The 23165-nt window shown below is 31.1% G+C and overlaps 1 protein-coding gene across 1 annotated transcript in view; it reads left to right on the top strand.

The window, feature by feature from the left end:
• LOC109606710 (calcitonin receptor-like) overlaps positions 1-23165 on the top strand; it is a 69298-nt gene that overhangs the window by 34758 nt on the left and 11375 nt on the right. The window contains exons 4-8 of the mRNA XM_049966429.1: positions 9641-9732; positions 11908-12034; positions 16755-16975; positions 17056-17132; positions 17192-17406. Of these exons, the coding sequence (XP_049822386.1) occupies positions 9641-9732; positions 11908-12034; positions 16755-16975; positions 17056-17132; positions 17192-17406 (732 nt within the window). The remainder of the gene's footprint in view (positions 1-9640; positions 9733-11907; positions 12035-16754; positions 16976-17055; positions 17133-17191; positions 17407-23165) is intronic.

Genomic DNA, 23165 nt, shown 5'->3' with positions numbered 1-23165 from the left:
ATGTCCTTCCTGGATGGGGCGATCTCGTTCGGGAGGGTGTGCCCGTTAATAGGAAATATTGTGGGTCTCCCATTATATGGAAAGACAAGGTACTGGTAGAAGTCAAAGATTAATATATTCAAGCCATCAATGAGTAGAAAGTTAAACAACCGAATAAGAACAAGAATCTTAATATTTCTGAAGTACCAGACATATATAGATATTATGGAAGACATGCAATGTTACCTAATAACGGACACATCTTCCCAAACGGTATCGCTTCATCCAGGTCGGAAACATACCAGATCATACTATATCATGTCGTCGATGAAATCCCGATGCCTAAGTTAGTGGAAATAATGGGGAAATTGCTGCTTCGAACACTGAGTGCAAAATATTAATACCAACGAATCGTAAAGCTAAGGCCGATGTAATACTTATGCAATCATCTGAATTGTTTCATCTAGATTGTTCTACCTTACAAGAAGTATGGATTAAATTAGGATGTACTATTGCTCACAAATTGATAGAAATAATATAATGGATGTCTCTAATTACGGAGACATCTTTCCGAACAAAGACGCTTCATTCAGAACGGAAACATACCGACCAGAACCACGACGACCATAAATTCAAAGGTACTTTGTCATGTTTCTGTAAACCGTCTTGTTGGAATCCGTTTCGTCGAATGTATGGTAAAATCAGAATAACTGATTCAAATATGGTGTTAAATGACAATTAGATACCCATGTTTAGCAGTCCCTAATGGATATTCCCCGTTCTCAATGTTGAAAAGACATCTATATGGGTTCCATCCAGGACAAGATCCTAGCTCTTAATCTGCAGCTTATAAGAGAAAGTTGTACGTCACAAGAGATATGGATTAAGTACCAGGACATGAGCCACGAAGGCCACAAATTCACATAAGTCACGACGAAGTATGAATTTGTGATCGACGTGGTTCTGGTTGGTATGTTCTTTTCTATTCCAGATGGGACGTTCTTGTTAGGAAAGATGTACCCGTCGTTAGGTAACATTCCAATATATCCTCGTGTGCTAACTGACTGATACAATAGCTACGTAAAGATTAAAATATTCAAGCCTCCAATGAGTCACATGTTTGTGAATATGAGTACGTTAGTTATAGAGGCACGCACACATGCATATAATGGGTGTCTCTAACAAGGACATTTCATACAGAACGGAAACATACCGATCAGAACCACGACGACCATAAATTCATAAGGTACTTTGTCATATTTCTGTAAACCGTCTTGTTGGAATCCGTTTCGTCGAATGTATGGTCAAATCAGAATAACTGATTCAAATATGGTGTTAAAATGACAATTAGATACCATGTTTAGCAGTCCCTAATGAGTATTCACCGGTCCCAGTGTTGAAAAGACATCCATGTGAGCTCCATCCAGGACGAAAACCTACCACCTACAATCATGTTCTTCCTAGATGGGGCGATCTCGTTCGGGTGGGTGTGCCCGTTAATAGGAAATATTGTGAGTCTCCCATCATATGGAAAATCAAGGTATTGAGAGGAGTCAAAGATTAAAATATTCAAGCCATCAATGAATAGAAAGTTAAACAACCGAGGAAGAACAAAACTCTTAATATTTCTAAAGTACCAGATTTATATGGAAGACATGCAATGTTACCTAATAACGGACACATCTTCCCAAACGGTATCGCTTCATCCAGGTCGGAAACATACCAGCTCCTACCATAACATGTCGTCGGTGAAATCCCGATGCCTAAGTTGATGGGAATAATGTGGAAATTGCTGTTCCAAACACTGAGTGCGAAAGATTGATACCAACGAATCGTAATGCTAAAGCGATTTAATACCTATACAATCATCTGAATTACTTCATCTAGATTGTTCTACCTTACAAGAAGTATGGATTAAATTAGGATGTACTATTGTTCACAAATTGATAGAAATGTTATAATGGATGTCTCTAATTACGGAGACATCTTTCCGAACAAGGACGCTTCATTCAGAACGGAAACATACCGATCAGAGCCACGACGACCATAAATTTATAAGGTACTTTGTCATGTTTCTGTAACCCATCTCTTCTTGTTGAAACCCGTTTCGTTGAATATATGGTCAAATCAGAATAACTAATTCAAATATGGTGTTAAAATGACAATAATTAAATACCAGTTTAGTAGTCCCCAATGGTTATTCCCCGGTCTCAATGTTGAAAAGATATCCATGTGGACTCCATCCAGGACGAGAATCGACTGACTAGAATCATGTCCTTCTTGGATGGGGCGATCTCGTTCGGGTGGATGTGCCCGTTAATAGGAAATATTGTGAGTCTCCCATTATATGGAAAGTCAAGGTATTGGAGGAGTCGAAGATTAAAATATTCAAGGCATCAATGAGTAGAAAGTTACACAACCGAGAAAGAACAAGAATCTTAATATTTCTGAAGTACCCGATATATATGGATATTATGGAAGACATGCAATGTTACCTAATAACGGACACATCTTCCCGAACGGTATCGCTTCATTCAGGTCAGAAACATACCAACTCATACCATAGCATGTTGTCGGTGAAGTTGATGAGAAAAAATGGGGAAATTGCTGCTGCGAAAACTGAGTGCAAAAGGTTGATACCAATGAATCGTAAAGCTAAGGCTGATGTAATACCTATACAATCATCTGAATTGCAGTTCATTTAGATTGTTCTACATCACAAGGAAGTATGGATTAAATTAGGATGTACTATATCTCACAAATTGATAGAAATGAAAACGAAGTATTTTTAATGAACTTGTGATCGTGGTGGTTCTGGTTGACATGTTCATTTTCAATCTTGATGGAGCGGTCTCATTCGGGTGGATGTGTCCATTAACAGGTAAAATTGTGTGCCTCTCATTATATCCACATGTGTCATTATAGATAACTCACCAAGTACTATATATAATCAAAGAATTGGGAGGATTAAAATATTCAGGCCATCATCAATGAAGTAGATTGAGAAGAACCAGAATCCCAACAATATGTCTTAAGTACTAGACCAATTTTCTATAATGTCACATATGGGCGTCATGAAAGAATCGCAGTGTTACCTAATAATGGACACATCTTCCCGAACGGGATCGCTTCATCCAGGACGGTAACATACTGATCAGAGTCACGTCGACCACAAATCCGTAAGATACTTCTTTCCTCCGTATCGCGATGTTCCTGTAAACCATGTTGTTGGAGCATGTTTCGTCGAATAATCGTTTATTTAAATATTTGGATAGAATCACCTTAATTTTGGTTCGTGCTGTATATTAACTGATTCATAGTGAGACTTTCGATATCTACCTTTCTTCATAATTTTGTTTTTGTTTAGTCCGCATTCGTGCCGCACATTGTTATCAAGTGCTCTTCAATAAAAATGTTCTCTTAGTGATCCATACCCATTGGGTATTCTCCATCCAAGACAAAAACTTCTGATTAAAACGTCAAGTCGTAAGTGGTCCAGCAAAATCCTCATCCCAGGTTTGATGAAAATGAGGGGCTTCCTAAGAAGGGACGAAGGCTTAAATAATATCTATTCAACCATCTGAACTGTAGCTCATAATAGATTATTCTACATCACGAGAGTTATGGATTAAATTAACATTTACTTTTGCTCTAGATATTGACAGGAAGCACAACAAAGTAATTTGCAGGAATTTGTGATTGACGTGGTTCTGGTCGGCATGTTGGTTTCCGTTCTAGATGGGAGAATCTTGTTGGGTAAGATGTATCCGCCATTAGGTAACACTATGAATATGCAGATATATAAACGCATGCTGTTATAACTAATCACCCATCTACCACTCATCCTACACGCATTTTATGAATCGTAGTAGCTTAACATTAAAAATCTCAAGTGTCATAAAAATTGATAGAGAATTCACCTCATTATATTTCAACCACTAGGTTCGTTAGTTATAATGGCATACGTTGATATAATGGAAGACTCCGTGTTATTTAATCACGGACACATCTTCCCGAACGAGTTCTCCTCATCCAGTACGGAAACATGCCGGCCAGAACCACGACGATCATAAATTCATAAGTTACTTTGTTGTGATGTTTCTGTCAATCATTTCGTTGGAACATGTTTCATCGAACGCATAGTCAAATCAGAGTTTTGCTCTAAACTTTTTGTTAAAACATTTTTTGGTTCCACCTTCATCATATTCTTTTTGTTTTGTAATCTCTTTTATACATACATAGTTATCAATAAGAACGTTCTCTGACAAAGGTTTGATCTATATACAGTATCGTTTGTCATCTTGACCCAATATCCATTGGGTATTCTTCTGCGTCATCTATAGATAGCTTCATACATGACAGAAACTACCGATTAAAACGTCTTCGAGTCGTAAATGTCGACCAGAATGCTCATCCCAGATTGGATGAAGATGAGAGGCTTCCTATGAAGGATGAATACAATAGATGACTACCAGCGAATCGTAAAACGAAGACTTATATAATACCTATTGGACCATCTAAACTGCAGCTCATAATAGATTATTCTACGTCACAAGAGTTATGCATTAAATTAACATTTACTTTTGCTCTTGATATTGACAGGAAGCACAATAAAGTAATTTGCACGAATTTGTGATTGACGTGGTTCTGGTCGGCATGTTGGTTTCCGTTCTAGATGGGGGAATCTTGTTGGGTAAGATGTATCCGCCATTAGGTAACACTATGAATATGCAGATATATAAACGCATGCTGTTGTAACTAATCATCCATTTACCACTCATCCTACATGCAGTTTATCAATCATATTACCTTAACATTAAAAATCTTAAGTATCCAATAAATTGGAAAAAATCCACCTGTTATAATGGCATACATTGATATAATGGAAGACTCAGTGTTACTTAATAACGGACACATCTTCCCGAACGAGTTCTCCTCATCCAGTACGGAAATATGCCGACCAGAACCACGACGACCATAAATTCATAAGTTATTTTGTTGTGATGTTTGCCAAATATTTCGATAGAGCATGTTTCGTCGAACACATAGTCAAATCGGAGTTTTGCTCTAAATTTTTGTTTATAACTACATTTTTTGGTTCCACCTTCATAATTTTCTTTTTGTACGCAAGTAGTTATAGATCAAAACGTTCTCTGACAAAGGTGTGATTAAATACCGTGTCGATTGTCATCTTGACCCCATACCCTTTGGGTATTCTCCTGCATCATCTGTAGATAGCTCCATCCAGGGGAGAGAGTACCGATTAAAATGTCCCCGAGTCGTACGTAACCAGTAAAATCCTCATCCCAGGTTGGATTAAGATGAGGGGATTTCCCATGAGAGACGAATACAAGTGATGAATGCCAGCAAATCGTAAGACGAAGGCTTATACAATATCTATTCAACCATCTGAACTGCAGCTCATAATAGATTATTCTACGTCACAAGAGTTATGGATTATATTGATATGGATATTGACAGGAAGCAAATCAAAGTAATTTGCAGGAATTTGTGATTGATGTGGTTCTGGTCGGCATGTTGGTTTCCGTCCTAGATGGGGGAATCTTGTTGGGTGAGATGTATCCGCCATTATGTAATATTATGAATATGCAGATATATAAACGCATGCTGTTATAACTAATCACCCACCTACCACTCATTCTACACGCAGTTTATGCATTGAAGTAGCATTACATTAAAATACTCAAGCGTCCAATAAATTGGAAAAGAATCCACCTCAATATATCTCAACCACTAGGTTCATTAGTTATAATGGTATACGTTGATATAATGGAAGGCTCAGTGTTACATAATAACGGACACATCTTCCCGAACGAGTTCTCCTCATCCAGTACGGAAACATGCCGACCAGAACCACAACGACCACAAATTCATCAGTTACTTTGTTGCGATGTTCCTGTTAACCACATTTCGTTGGAGCATGTTTCTTCGAATAACTGATACACCAAATATTCGGATACAACCACATTTTTTGGTTCAACTGTGAACTTACGGTTGTGTTGACGACCTTCGATATTTGCTGTTTGTTTTTTCGTATGAACATAAATATCTACAGTAGTGTCGTTCTGACAATTGTTTTTAAACCACACTGGGCAGTTCCTCGGAATTATTTCTCGATGCCTTCCATCGGCCTTTGTCGTATCCCGACCCAAAAAATACTATCTCGAATAAGATTGTTCCATCCAAGATGAAAACATATTATCCAGAAACTCGTCGACAACGAACTGAAAATGATGAAAAAGAAAGAAATTGATAAAATGAAACAACCTATATGTAGATCAATAGGAACACTATCTACACATTATTTTAAAATGATTGGTAGTTACATCGATTAGCAAAAGTGAAGTCATAGATAAGTTCGCAGAATTGAATTGAATTTTACAATAGGAGAGATGATAGCTGATATATTAATAGTCTTTGAGCATAGAGATGGAAGAAAATTGCTTACAATCAAATAATCTACCATGTCATTATATAGTTTTAATTGTGATAACAATAAACAAAATATGATAAGTTTAATCGTTTTATTTTGATCTTTTTTTGGATATCTTTGACTGTTTCTGAAATATTTACGAAAACTGAAAGTATTTTTTCACAAAACTTTGTACAGGCATTATATACATCTAAATGTCCAAGATGATAATTGATATATTTTTAATTGATTACACTCTATAATTACATTAATAATTAGGTGTGGAATATTTATCTACTTGTTGCTCATCATGCAAATCTGACCAAATCTAATTTACTGAAAGATCGGTTCATTGATCATTAATATTCATATGTTTTTACATTATCTATACATATAAATAAAATTGGAGTGTCTGTTTGTAATATTGAAATAACCGTTTTTTACTAAATGTATATGAATATAAATACGGTACATACACCAAAATAACATTTTTTACAATTTTTGTCTGTTTGTTCCGGCTAATCTCTGAAATGGCTGGACCGATTTTGACGGGACTTTTATTGGCAAGTAGCTGATGTAATAAGGAGTAACTTAGGCTACTTTTATTTTAGAAAAATTCATTTATTTTAGAAAAATAAAGTAATGTTGCAATGTCCAAGTACTGTCCAGTACTTGGACATTATTTATAGGTTATTTTATTTAGTTAGTAACGTAGATAGTTGTTTTTTTTCTAATATTTATTTATGCCTAAAAGAAATTCAAATTCTCTCTATACACATGAGAAAGGCCAAAAGCCAAAAATTGCGACGTGAAAATAAATCTGAACAAGATAGGGAAATTCGTGTTACAAATTGTAGATTACGGATGTCCATGTCTAGGTCGAATGAGAGTAGTTCTGAGAGGAATGAACGATAGAACGACAATTAGATAGAACGCAATAGTTTTTAATAAAAATTCAAAATGGTTTGGAAAAATGTATGGAATATTTTATTAATATTAAAAAAAAAAATAAAATCAAATATTTGGGTAACCTCTTCTATCACTGATTGACATCTATTTGGCATAGAATCTAGCTAGTCTCTGCAATCTGTCAACAGAAATTACTAATTTTACCCTCCACTTGAACCGTAGGAATTGGTTATTAATAAAGTGTCATTAATTATAATATTTAACAAAAACCTTAATCCATTTTATTATTTTTTTTTAATTAATACATTCAATTTTGATTAGAAATTAGTATTAGTATTTTTTTTATTAAACAATTACGGTACTATTACAAAATAATTTAAATATTATTTCTGAATTAATTATAAAATTGATATATAAATACACAACAAAAATCAAATTATATGTATAATTGTTATGTTAATTTATACGGAGATCAAATTATTAAATAAATTTAAATATACGCAAAATGCAATTTACATTTCAATTATTTAAATATTAAATATGCGTTTAATAATTAAAATATTTATTCAGTTACTGCACATATTTTAATTATAGGTTAAAATAACGTAACGAAATTGTGCACTACATGTGTCTTGAACTTAAACAAAAATTATTGATGGCCATAATTGAATTGCAAATTCAGATCAAATAAATCGCAACCATTAATATTCATGCGGCATTCTAGTAATAAGTCACGCATCATCGTCGAACTGCCAACTAGATCTATAAATCCGTCTTCCTTGAACGCTTCCTGGCTTTAGTTCAGGATTCGAGGCCATTCGGATATCGGATATGCTTAGCATACACGTACTGATACACTTTCGTATATTAAGCCGATCCTGTTTTTAAGTTCCTGTCTGGATTTCGTGTGGCTTGTGTTCTCATTCATGTAAAACCACTTTGTATGCACGATGCGGATCAGTTTTGCCATTCAAAACGGTCGTTTTTTAACGACTTTTCTTTGTCGTTCCTTTCCACGTTGTTTTGTACACAATTTTTAAATTGGCCTCCCAATAAAATTAGGTATTATGAATAAAACATTTTTTTACGTCGACAAGACAAACATACTTAAACATTTGTGAAATTATATATAAATAAAAAAATATGTTCTTATATTTATTTATGTACAGGTTACAAATTATATACAAATTTACAAATTTACAAATTTACAAATTTACAAATTTACAAATTTACAAATTTACAAATTTTCAAATTTACAAATTTACAAATTTACAAATTTACAAATTTACAAATTTACAAATTTACAAATTTACAAATTTACAAAGTTACAAATTTACAAATTTACAAATTTACAAATTTACAAATTTACAAATTTACAAATTTACAAATTTACAAATTTACAAATTTACAAATTTACAAATTTACAAATTTACAAATTTACAAATTTACAAATTTACAAATTTACAAATTTACAAATTTACAAATTTACAAATTTACAAATTTACAAATTTACAAATTTACAAATTTACAAATTTACAAATTTACAAATTTACAAATTTACAAATTTACAAATTTACAAATTTACAAATTTACAAATTTACAAATTTACAAATTTACAAATTTACAAATTTACAAATTTACAAATTTACAAATTTACAAATTTACAAATTTACAAATTTACAAATTTACAAATTTACAAATTTACAAATTTACAAATTTACAAATTTACAAATTTACAAATTTACAAGTGAATATTCGAATTTACGAATTTTATGCAAATTTACATAATTTTACACAATTTTACACAGTCTATACCATTTTATACAAATTTACAAAGTTCCCAAAGTTATGAATGTTATAAACGTTACTAATGTTATTAAAACTGTTGCACATTTGTTACTGTTATTCCTATTATTAAATACATAATTTACAAATGTATGAATTACATATTTATAAATTTACACAAGTCATATACACAGAATTTACAAATTTACGAATTTACAGATTTATAAATTTACACAATGTTATACAAATTTATTCAACACAAATTTATGCGAATTTATTATTATTTACACAAATTTACATAAAATTACTAATGTTACAAATATTGTGAAAGTTGTGAGTTTTACAAAGGTAACAAATATTATAAATGTTACAAATGTTACTAATACTATTATTACTGTGTTATTACCAATTTAGAACACTTTGAACCTAAGTAAAATAAAAAAGAAATCTTTCTAATAAAAAAGAAAAAAAGAGACCTCTCTTAATATTTCATTCTTTCCGACACACGCCCTTAATTTAATTATCTTGTTGCAGTTCATGATGTTCATCAACGATTGTTACGTTATTGGTTACTCAATATCTCTGGCTGCACTGCTGATTTCCCTGTGGATATTTATGTCGTTTAGGTGAGTTATGATGTAGCAAAGCTGTAAATGAAATGGCTTGTGTGGTGTAAAAGTACAGAGATATAAAATACGTTTTGTTATTTACCATTCTTTTTGTAGAGAAGGAAAATGGCTTAATGGCATAGATATAGTAAACTGGGGAATTTTAAAACTAATAATTCAGAAGTTACTATACGAGTACTATACCCTGTCAAAGCGTTTAAATCCATCATTTTACTTTAGCTGTTATATAAAATTATCTTGGTTTCAAATTTTTGATAGGTGCTACTTTCAAGTGTGTAATAGATGTTTCATATAAATTTTTATTTATTAATTCAGTAATCCAGGACACCCTTTTGCTATTTATGCATATTATAGGCTATTCAAAATTTAGGCCATTGACACCACGAGTGTGAACATTGTAAAATGTAACTCAAATTTTTTTCACAAAATTAATAAATGAATATTTTTTGCTTGGGGAATTTGAGAATTTTTATAACTCTTATCTTTCTACGTTGCATAGTTTTTGGAGCTACTGAGTTGGGTCTTCTAATATAACAACTATAACCAAATAATTAATAACTCAGTTTTAATATATTTACTTTTTTTTCTTTTCTATTGATATATTTAATAATATTTCTTAAATAAAAAACTTTATTGTTTCTGAAATAGATAATGAATTATTTCAAAATTTATGACTTAAATGGATAAATTTAAAATATTTATTAAAAAACTATTGAAATCAGTACGCATTGGGATTCGAATGTGAATATCTTCTAAATGTAGAGAGTGTGTTGTGTGTTTAGAGTAATCGATTAACTACAGGAGATTTTTTGTTGAGAATTTAATGTCCTACAAAAATATATGGTGGACATTTTATAATATTTACTTATCTACATGTTATAAGATTTAGAAATAAATAAGAATATTTTGTTGAATTCTTCAAACTTTAACCTCTGATATTTTCTAAAAGGTCAGACTTATGAAAAAATTGTAAAATACCTTTTTTGTAGAGCATTCAATTTACTGAAAAATGTGAATAGAAATTTTCTGTACCAAGTAATGACGAGATATGGATTTTCCCATATGAAAGTGAACAAAAAAAATGAACGAGTGAGATGAGGAGGACCTTCCTATTTAAATTAAGAGCTCATCTTTAAAGACCATTTTTAAAAGGTGTCTAAAAACTAAATTTTCAGTGTCGGAAGTTTAAAAAAAGTTCACCCTGAATTTAAATTATAAATTAGGTGGATCATAATCATTATTGTTTGACTAAACATTGTGTAGGCAACATGTAAGTATGTACGTACAATTTGTCAGTTGAACAAAAAATAATTGTTTGTTTAATACTATCGATACTATTAAATTTTTATCAATCTGTTTTATATTTATACAAAGACATTCAGATGACTTGATATGTACAATATTTTAATGAACATAAAATAGTATATTCTCACAAGAAATATAAACAATAAACAACTTCAGGAATGCTAATAGGATTTAAAAAAGCATATTTAAGTATTACATTACTCAGAAAAAAAATTTGTTTCCTTGTCACTTATAAAGTAAATTCACTCGAAGGGTAAGTAAAGAAATGACAAAAAATTAATGGCATTCAAGTCTTTTAAGTGAATTTTCTTGAACAACCTTTCAAGCTGTTCGCAACCAAATAAACAAATAGAGATCTTATTTCAATAAAATTGCTGTTAGCTATAATTTTCCTGCTGTAATTGAAGTAAAGAAGTGTATTTAAGTTTGACACACTTATTTTTCTACCGTTTCCATTATTTACCCAGAATTGACAAATTTAGTGCCAAAACCACAACTCACAAAAGCTGAAAGCCATGTGACGTTTCCAATTAAACAGGCACTGAAAAATTTGTTTTTACTAATAACTTCCATATTTTTGAGTCTCAAATGGCGACAAAAATTGGAAAACCGATTATATTAATTACTAATTGGTTGTGTTCAAAGAACATAATTTTAAAAGCTGTCGAATCAAAGTTAAGTAAAGTTTAAAATGGATCCGAAGAAGCGGCCATTTACCCAAACACGATTTGCAATGCTAACTATTCATACAATTTCACCATTCGGGTCTCAATACACAACCTAGGTAGAAGGGACCATGGTTTGAATGCGAACTATGCGAATTATGCTTGCCACGTTTACGTACGACTAAAGTGTTTTCGTTATCAGGTCCCTTCGATGTACGAGGATCAGGATCCATACGCAGCTGTTCATATCTTTCGCCCTGAATAACATCGTCTGGATAATACACTACGAGGTGGTCATACCGAATCCTATTTTAACCATTGGGAATCCGGTAAGTTTTACTTATGTGGGTGCTTTTGTGTGTCTGCATTCTTGTCTGTATAAGTTTGGTTTGGAAGTTTATTCAAACTCTGATTGTAAGAGAGAGGTGACTTACATAATTTCATAGTATTTCAGAAGTTTGGAAAAGTCTGAACTATTTAACTTCAACTTTAAGGAGAAGTTATTTATAAAATATTCAAATAATACCATCATTTTAAATTTATTTACCTTATATATGTAATTTATCTAATTTAATTTAAACGAAGATAATATTTTTTAGTTTCTTTAACTTCATTCATAATTCGCAATAAATTAACGAGATACCTGGTGGGAAAATTCCACGTAAGTGATATTAATGTAACTGAAATTTATAATGTGACTTTCAACTTTTACTCACTCTCGTTTTAGACATGAAATTTAAATGTTAATAAAATATTTACACATCCATTTTTATAACCTTTCATCATCCCAGCACTTTTTATGGCCCGCGGATTTTTTATTTAAAGTGAATTATGCTTAACATTTTATATTACAACCATTTATCTGAAAAAAAGTAGTTATTTATTTATAAATTCGATGTATATTTTTAATATCACGAGCAACTTCGTTCGTTCTTTAAAAATATATATAAAACATCCTTTAATATACTCAGTGACATTCAGTAGTAAGGATTATCGGTAAATTATTTGGGGTAATATAAAAATAATAACCTAAATAAGTAAGAAGCAAATGATTAAAAATTCTGACAAAAATGTGGAATTTAACATATTAATCAAGTGAATTAGTTTAATCTAATAATGAGTTGTCCCTCCATGATGATCAAGACACTCAAGTACGGTTATCAATTGTGTCTTGAGGTTCACTGAGGTACCTCATTATTTGTCTATTCTATTTTATATTTGTACATTTCGAAATGATAAGACGATAAACTTTCAGTTGATATTCTATAATACTAGTGTATGAAGGGTCCTAAGGAAAGACAGCAATGGGATTCTAAAGTTTCCTGACCGTTGGACGACTCAATTACTCTAATTAATATTTAAGGTGATAGAAAAATATGCTATCGGAAAAAAAAACAACCTATTCAACAAAGGCAACAATATTACGATTCTTGATTAGTTTGATGGAGATGAAGATGTTTAAACATAATAAAATACACCGATCCAAAAAGCCTACTACACAAAAACTTGAAGATGATGATGAAGAAAGGCTTTTAGAATTTTGTGAAATCATGACCAATAAAATAACAAATCAGATCCAAATATTAAATAAGATTTGTTTCGGCGATGAGTCTATAAATGTACATGTTAACAACTTATACCTAGGACTTTGATAAACTTTAAATCTGGACAGGAATTTAAAAAAAAAAATTAAAAGATTCCCTTATTGGTTCCTTATTTATTGACCAAAAATTTGAATGGTGCGGAATACGACCACTACTAATGTAATACATGAATTATAAAATCAAATAGGAGAGCTTTAGATGAAAATTTATTACTTTTTTAACAAAATGAGACATAATTATGCAATAGCTTTTGGGAGTTGACTGGATCAAAATTATCCGCAATAGTGGTTTGGTAGATGAGACTGACTGACTATATTTTTCTTATGAGGTTTTTTTATATATATGGCCTACAAAACACAGTCTTATTCTATTGGAGATCTGTGATATCGAATAGTTCAAGAATGTGGAGCTGTTCCACGATAAATATTTCAAAATATTGGAAGGAACTATTTGAGAATAGACTTTACTATTATTTACAAAATAATGGGAATTTGATCATTTATTTTAAAGAGTTATAGCACACAATTTATTTATGATATTTCTGTTAGGATTTGATACGATATTTATAACGAAAAATTTGAATAAATAATTTCGCATATTTCTCAATAATTTTACAATTAAGAAGTATTCTAATTAATACTGTTAAATAATAAATTTAAACACAAGTATTACAAAAGATTTGTTGCTATTTAATACAATTGAATTAGATTGGTTAGAACTACAGACTAAGTTACTTAGTCAAAATCATTGTTGTGGTCATACCTTCTCATATCCCAGAAACATATATTATACATATTTTCTGTTAATATAATTATGGATTTATTTAAGTGAGAAATGAACAACTAAAAACTAAGCTAATGGGAGCCAATTTATTATTTTATCTGTAAACTGACATTAAAAGTATTTTAAAAAATATTTGTTATTTATATGAACTTTAGAAATTCTTGTTAAGTTACAAAAGATGATTGTGAATTACATAAAATATTTTATCAATGCACAGTACAAACTAAATTAAATTGAACTTGATGACACCTTGGACATTTGATACTCTTTAATTAAAAGAACTGAAATAAAAGCCACACGGTTTATTGCGGAAAATTCACTTTTGATCCATATTTGTTATTTTAAATGCTTTCAAAACCATTCTTAATATTTTATTTGCTGACTTGTTTTATATTTTTATAATTCTCCTTTTACTCCAGAGAAAATATATCTGTTACAACAAGCCGAAATGAAGAGCTTATATTATTTCTTTAATAGAAACTTGTCATGAGTAAAACTTTATGAAGGTTAAACGTCAGAGAGATACAAACATAAATCAATACCTCATAATACAGAAGCAGAAAAGTTTTGTTGTCAAAATTTAATTGAAATATATGATTGTGTGGTTGATAGCCTTTGAATACACAAATACAAAATAAACGTGAAGGCCATCTATTTTATTAATTAAATTTGAGATTTCAATTAATTGATAAATTGGTGACAAAATTAGTGAAACTAGATGGATTATTGTTGTTAGTTCTTGTTTATTTAACAAAATATTTGAAAAAAATATTATAATTTTTAAAAGAAATAAATGTCAAACCATTGGGTATTTAACGTCAAATTATGCAGCAAAAGTTTGACTCGAATTTTTGATTAATTTTTTAAAAAATTCAAATTGAAAAATATTGGAAATATGAGAATAACAAGTTTTTAGTATCCTTCAGAATGAACATAAAAATTATATAGAAATTTATAATTACACTTCTTATTTGAACACTTGTAATTGCCCAATATACTCTTTTAATCCAAAATTTAATAGACATATTTGTATTGTGTTTATTATACTTATTTTATTAAAATTATATGTGTTAATGTGTGTAAACTTTTTGTATTGAACACTAATAAATCTCAACTATTCTAATTTACTGCAAGATCATGATTAAAATATAATCATATTTTTACTTTTTTTAATAAAATATGTAATATTTTATGAATATTTTATGTATATTCATAAAAAATTAACAATAATTAAAATATTTCAATATTTGTGGCGTAACCTTTGGCTTCTATTGCATTTTTTAGTCATAGAATCTACCAATCTCTGCAAAGTCCCAGTTTCTTGCCATATATTCTGTATGGTTTAAAGAAGTTCTTATTTTCTTTTGGTGTTTTTTGTTTGGATGTTGCGTTAATACTTCACAAAGATGCTCAATAGATATTAGATCGGTGGACTGAGACGGCCATTCAAGCATAGATAAGATTTTTATTAGAATATCTAACTATGTGGCATCTATTCCTCGGTAAAAGGAAACATGATGTTTTCCAAAATGTCCTTAATTGAAAACGATCCATTTTACCACTAGCCGTCTTAAAAATATTCTACTATCCGATCCATACAAATTAAATTTACTTTCGTCACTGCAAAGGACAGCGTTCCATGTTTCTTTAGTTTATGACAAATGCCAGAGTGGCGCTCTCTTTTTCTTGGATAGATTCGAGTTTTAACTGCAACTCGACCATGTAGTCCCGCATCAGTAAAGCGATTTCTTACTGTTCTTCTATTAACATGTAGATTCAATTTCTTACGAGATTTGTTTTTGTTTTGCGAGGATCTTTGAGAGAGAGCCTTTTCATGTTTATGTTGGAAGAAGACTTTCGTAGACGTCCAAATGGCCTTAAATTTCAACACCATCTTGAGTGCGAAATTTACACAATCTCTTCGAAACAGCACTCTGAGTAATATTTAAAATTTTTGCCACTTCGTGTTTGAGCATTACTACGTTGAAATCGACCGAAAATGTTAGGAACTTGAGTAAAACTCTCAGGAAATAAAATAATATTCTATACTTTTTTACAAGTTAAAAAACCGGCAATACTAGTCTACCGGACGTTAAACACAAGTGAAGTTTTTTAACATTATTAGAACAGATATGGAAAATCCCATAGGATAAAAATCCTATTTTTAAAAATATTCCATACTTTTGTCGTCCACTGTATATATAGTAGCTGAGTTATTTCCATTTATTTCAGAATAATATTTTATAGGAATACATTTTCATTTTGTATAAAGGAAATTCCTTTGTCGTAAATTGATTTTAAATAAATCAGTAGTTTCAAACAAATAGAAAAATTCAGAATTATAAAAAGTAAATTACATTTTTCACCTTTAAATACATATTTTATTATTTCAGCCATAAATTGTAAAATTACTTACTTCTTAAAGGTACCAAAATGCATTCGTTGAAAATTCATTTTAAGTCAAATTTTCTCTTCATTATTCCCGAATGTTTTATAATTCCTATTCGCTTCACATATTAAATTTGAGATGAATTTGTTATGAAGATTTAAAAAACTAAGAAATATTTTGTCTCAATATAACCAAACTTATTATTTGAACACTTTCAATTGCCTAATAAGTTGTTGTACGAAATGCCTCATAAGAAATAATTAATTGTTCTAGGTATGGTGTCAAATTCTGCATGTGGTTATCCACTACTTCATGCTCGCAAATTACATGTGGATGTTTTGCGAAGGTCTCCACTTACACTTAGCCTTAGTGGTGGTTTTTGTAAGAGAAGAAGTTACGATGAGATGGTTTTTCGCTGTTGGTTGGGGAGCACCTCTCATATTCGTTGGGATGTACAGCCTATTTAGAATATTTGTCTCAAAAGACACTTTAATGTAAGAATTTGAAAGTCATATATTTTTGTTTTACCTTAATAATCTAATTATAAATTAAAATTTATAATTTGTTATTATAGATGCTGGTTGGAGGATAGTTACGACAGCAAATTAATCCTAACAATTCCGGTTCTAATATCTCTCCTCTCCTCCCTCTGTAAGTGATAATCAATAATTAAATCATGGCAACTACAGATCTATTCTTTTATTTTTCAGTCTTCCTGATTAACGTCCTTCGTGTAATTTTAACAATAATGCATCCGAATTCTCCGAATCCAGCACCGATGGGCGTGAAACGTGCTGCCAGAGCAGCCCTCATCCTGATCCCATTATTCGGATTGCAATTCATATTAATACCATTCCGACCTGAATACAAGGATCCTTATGAAAAACTGTACCTCTACGTCTCAGTTATAATAATACCGTACCAGGTAAGTTTACATGTAACCAATTTTTTTTCCTTTATTTTTTTGTTGAATAGTTGAAACACTTGTGAGCTTAATTGAGCCTGGTTTTTGTGCATAAAACCGTTTTACTTCAGTTTCTCTTTAAAAGTTTCTAGCCAACTAACAATTCTGTTGATTTTTATTTGTATTCTCTCATTTATGCAGTTTATTCTAGCATAATTAAATTACTCTTAAAGAATGAACATTTTTTTTACATGTAACCGTTTTGAAATTATCGCTTTGTAGTAGCTCAGTTAGCTCCATTTATTTGAGAATAATGTTTTATACAAATATATTTTCAGATTGTACAAAAGAGATTCCAGAGTTGGAAATTGCTTTTAAATAAATCAGTATTTTCAGAATAAATTCAGGATTATAAAAATTATATTGCATTTTTCTCTTTAAATACAATTAAGCAGAATATTTGTTGTCTCAGCAATTGTACGAGTACTAGATTTTTATTTTACTATTTCAATTATAAGCTACAACATTAATTTTTAATTGTACAGAAATGTATTCCTCAGAAAATCATTTTAAATCACATTTTACCATTCTCATCATCCCTGTTTATTATCCTCGAGCGTTTCATAATTTTTATTCGCTTCACATATTAAATTTGAGGTGGATTTGTTGTGAACGTGGATGAGGACGGTCTCTTTAAACGATTTGCTTTAGATATTTTCAATGGAAAATTGATTTCCCTGTTATTTCCAATTAGATTCATTTTTATTTAAATATATTCAAATTTCTAATAAATGTAATAATATTGAAGAATGCTTGTTAGTTCATATTTATTTATCTTTTAATATAGATATTTTTTAATTATAAATATAAAAATAAAATACCGCCGTCACTTCACTAAATATGCGTGTCACCGGTTTCAATAGGGTATAATAAAATTCCATTTTTTAATTTTACTTTAAATCCTTTCAAAGGTTTCCAATAGAATTCAGATTAAGAGTGGATGAATGCTATTCAATGTAACCCAAAATATGCCTAAAGCAATACCTAATTGCCTTTACCCCCTATCTGAGATCGTGTCCTTGCTGAAACTTCCATAAAACATAAAAATTTTCTTCAATATATGCCAACATAATATATAACATGCATGTGTGCTACTTTGTCCACAATATTATCTACTACATAAAGACTACCAATGGCATGCCCAGGCTTACTCTCCAGAACCTTCTATGTGTTTTATACTTTGCTGCTACTACTAATTTTTCTAAGCCCAAAACACTTTCATACTTTAATGTCGCAATGCAAATGATGTCTTCCATCTACCATCAAAAAAAAAGAAGTTTCCTTCCAGTCTAGTCTGACAAGTCAGGATTTTCTTGGTCCTTTAATTAAGCAACGCAGTTGTAAGGTTTTCCGCCAAAAATCGGATACACATATAATTTAATAATATTTTGGTGAACAATATTTTCTTTTATTAATCGCAATTTTTCTCCAAATATTCCCAATAAAACTCAGATTAAGCATGTATGATGTATGTATTTTCTAGCTTAAACTTACATAAAACAAAAAAGTTTCTTTTTATGCTAAATCAATATAAAAAATAAAATTTCCATATTATAATAAATCTCAATCCAAGTAATGTGTTTCAGTAATAAATGGCAAGTCAAGAATCTGTTCTTATAAGAACATGAATTTTCTATTGGCAGTGATCGGAAATGCTTCATAATATTAAAAACCACAAAATTGGTCCTTTAGCATAGTAATTTCTTTTAATTTACGAATCAGATTCACATATACAACATTTATTTACTTATCGTAATCTCCCTCTAATAGTTCTCAATAGGATTCAGATTTAGCGTGTACGAAGGTCAATCATACACACTTAGTCAATAAATACTTGTGAATAAAAGACACCAAATATTTATTTTCCATCACTTTACACTGTACTAAACTTTAATTCTTCTAACTTTAATTTTTATAATCATAACCTGTAGTAATACTGTAAAAGACACAAAAATGTTGTTTTGAAACCGTAAATTTTGGTCCTTCAATTTGGAGATCAATCCTTCTAAATCCGAAGCTATCTTCTTCTCAAATCGACCAAGGTTGCCACCTAAATTCCTGGGTGTCATACTTGACAAGAAACTCAGTTTCTCTCGCCAGGTCGCTTTGGTAAAGGGGAAAGCTCTAGCAGCCTTTGTTGCTTTAAAATCTTTCTTCCTTTCTAAACGTCTTTCCTCTTCAGTTAAGCTGCGTATTTTTAACGCGACTCTCCACTCTCTCTTCACCTATGCTCTTCCTATATGGGGCACCGCCGCCCCTTGGCTCATTAGGTCCCTGCAAGGGACCTACATGAGGCTAGTGAGGTCGGCCCTGGGTGTCCCATACTATATTCGTAACAGACAAGTCTGTTTCGAATACAACATTTCCTCTCTTTTGGAGCTGCGGCGCAAACATGCCCTCAATCTCCGGAGATCTATCTTTCAACACTCTAATCCGGAGATTGCATGCTTGCATGACATCCAACCCTGTGAATCTGACAGATGCAAGAGACCTCGTCTCTTGGCTGTCTAGACCTCTGCGTCTCTCTGGGACATCTTGTCTTTAGTATGTGGCGGTTAGCCGCAAACCTCTTTAATTTTTTCCTTCTCTCTATTTTCCTATATGGTTATACTCTTAGGCCATGATCTTCGGATCGGTGCCCGGAGAGGGGTTTTTAGTCGGTTGGTCCGACACTGCCTTCGACTTCCACCAGAAGGCGTCTTGTAGATTTTCCCCTCTTTGATCCAATATAAAAAAAAAGTCTTTCAATTAAGCAGCTCGGTAATTCTTTCACAAATCAGATTCATATATAATTACGTTTGTCCAGCGTAACCTTAATAAGATTCTGATTAAACGTGTATGAATACCATTCACAGCTACCATTCATAATATTTCTAAACAAATTTCTAATTGCTTTTACTCTCTGACAAAGAGGTACCACAGAGCTACCACAGAGCTACCACAGAGCCACAAGTCCGTCGTCTTATTGGCCCTAAGGGACAGGATGAATTCATCACGGATAATTGCTGATGAATTTTTTGACGATGAATGTAGGCCAATTAGTATTCGATCTGTTTATCTTTACTACTTGCTGTATGTAGAAGACCAACATCATGACGAAACGTGAACCCCAAAAGCTATCAAAAATCATAAACTAGCACCTTTAATTAAGCAATGCAGCTCTATATATAATTTAATTACTTCCTAGTGTACAAGATTTACTTTTACTCATCATTAGATTAGAAAGATTCTTGAATCAATGATTTGGTTGCATTGATATGATATTATTATCACAAAAACAAAATTAAAAATAGGTGTTTATTTTTGTAAATTAACTAACCCTATACACTTTCTAGCAACATATCTAATGAGTCAAAAGTTATTTAGGTGCCTGTTATTGGATTTCTTCTTCGTATTCAAAGTGGCCTACATTGTCGATTAAAGTGTCTGATAAATTGTCTGTGATATATTGAACTTCCTTTAGGTGAAACGTTCATTATCGTTTGCTATATTAATGCGATACTATGTTTTATAGTTAATATATCTTATGCCAATAAGACGAAAAGGGCCATTAATATATCCAAGGACAATAAAAGTAGGTCGAACATCCAGAGTAACAAGAAACTTATAATTTGCTTGGCCAATTTTCCATTCAAACTAAACATAATGACGAAAATGACACGAAATTTTTACAACCCAAATTGTCTATAATCACAGTCATTAACAAAGCTGCGTCAATTTAGGCTAATGTTTTTATTAAAACAAACTAAGAATATTTTTTTCATATAAAAGAAAAGCAAACAACGAACCCTAAAATTATTGTTTCCTGTGATATAAACGCATGCATATACATGTTTGATTAATAATCTGGCTCACTTCCTGTAGACAAAACCTTCGTTTTGTGTATCAAGGCGTGGCAGTTATACAATTTTTGTTAACTGAAAAGGAATCATTAATAAAACTGTGAACTAAATGGGTCGTGTACACAATTACATTAATATTAATTGTAATATCAAAAACTAAAACTGAAATACTACTTTTTTATTTTCTGGTTAACAGCATAAAATTGACAATATACTTAAAGTTATTATGAACAATTTGGCTCTAATGGTGCATCAAAGAGTTTAACTTTCTAAAAACAGATTATAATGATACGGTTACTTTTATGTAAAAAGATTAAAATCAAATTTATGAATTAACATTCCAACACTCACTGCAATTCCAGAGTGGCTTTAAAGAGACTTCTAAAGTTGAGCGTTCTATGATAAATTTCCGGCATATACTAAGAAATAAGTATTGGAACCCTTTGTGTAAGTTTCTACTTCATTTACTTTATCCTATATACTTTTTTAAACTCAGTTTAAAGTTAGGAAATTGGCTGCACTAATAAATAGAAAACTACGAACCAACTCCGACAGCAAGATTCATTTATAGATACAAATCCGTCTTATTGTTAGGTAGTGCATTGCGTGAGTTTGGATTTACCATAAATGTCATGTCAAACTAATAACACGATTATAATCTTATGCCCTTATGAATAAAATTCTAATTTCTGCTGTCTAATCTAATTATCCTGACAATGATCTCTGCAAATTACTTAATATATAAACGTAATTGAGTTGCACTTTGGCAACCTAGTTCTTAAACTAATTTAAACTGTTCCCAATGTTCTTAGCGCATTCTTACTACGAGGTAAAATTAACAGGGGACCGGAAAGTAATGACGTGTCTGCGCATGTCGATATTTGTTGTCATTTGTCAACTCATTGTATATCTCAAAGGCGTGCCAAATAATCCAATATTTAATTTCTTTTTGCAATTTGGGTTAAAATGGTCAGTCATATACTAAAAGAGCATATTGTATGCTTTTCGAGTTTCCTAAGGATAAAAATGCAACAGTTGCGACCAAAAACATTTGCGATGTTTATCCTTAACCAACTTTGGTGGACCATCCAGGAACATTTAATTGGAAAAATAAGCAAAGCAGGAGTTTGAATCCCATATAATCTGTCCGAAGAAAACAAAGCCAATCGATCCATCATAAGCAACGTATGGCTTCAACGGTGCCCTACAGATCTGTTTTCTATTCGTTTGATCATTTGAAACGAAAAATGTATCCTATATGATAATCCAAAACGTAAAAGGCAGTGACTCTCTCTAAAGGAATCACCAGGAAGTACTGCGAAGAAAGGTTTAAAAGTGTGTCTGGTGGAGTATTCGCGGAATTATCCACTTTGAAGTGCTGAAACATGGACAAACTGTTAATATAGACCTTTGTTGTCGATTCTCAACAGAAAAGATGTCATTCGGCAAATCGACAATGCAAGACCACACCACAGAAATTAGTGAACTAGGGAGGGAGGTACTGCCTCAACCACCATACTCACTCGATATTGTATCTTCGAATTTCCATTTATTTCGATCCCTACATTTTTTTTAATGGCAAAAATTTTGAAAATTTGAATGATCTTCAAAATGCTATCTCGAGATATTTTTACTCATATTATTAACTTTCCAAAATAATTTTTAAATATTTCAAATTAAATTTATATTTAAAAGAATTTATTGACTATACAAAATATATTTCACTGTAAAATATTAACATTAATAAATTATTAACAAATATATTGATCACAAAAGCTCCAAAGATCAAATTGGAAAACAAGTAATGATTAAAAACTAATAATATTTTTACAATTAAATAAGTCATTAGGCTATTTAACTTTGTTTAAGTAATAAAAA

Source organism: Aethina tumida, chromosome 4, assembly GCF_024364675.1.
Source record: "Aethina tumida isolate Nest 87 chromosome 4, icAetTumi1.1, whole genome shotgun sequence".
In the NCBI taxonomy this organism is placed as follows: Eukaryota; Metazoa; Arthropoda; class Insecta; order Coleoptera; family Nitidulidae; genus Aethina; species Aethina tumida.
This window is presented reverse-complemented; position numbering and strand designations above follow the sequence as displayed.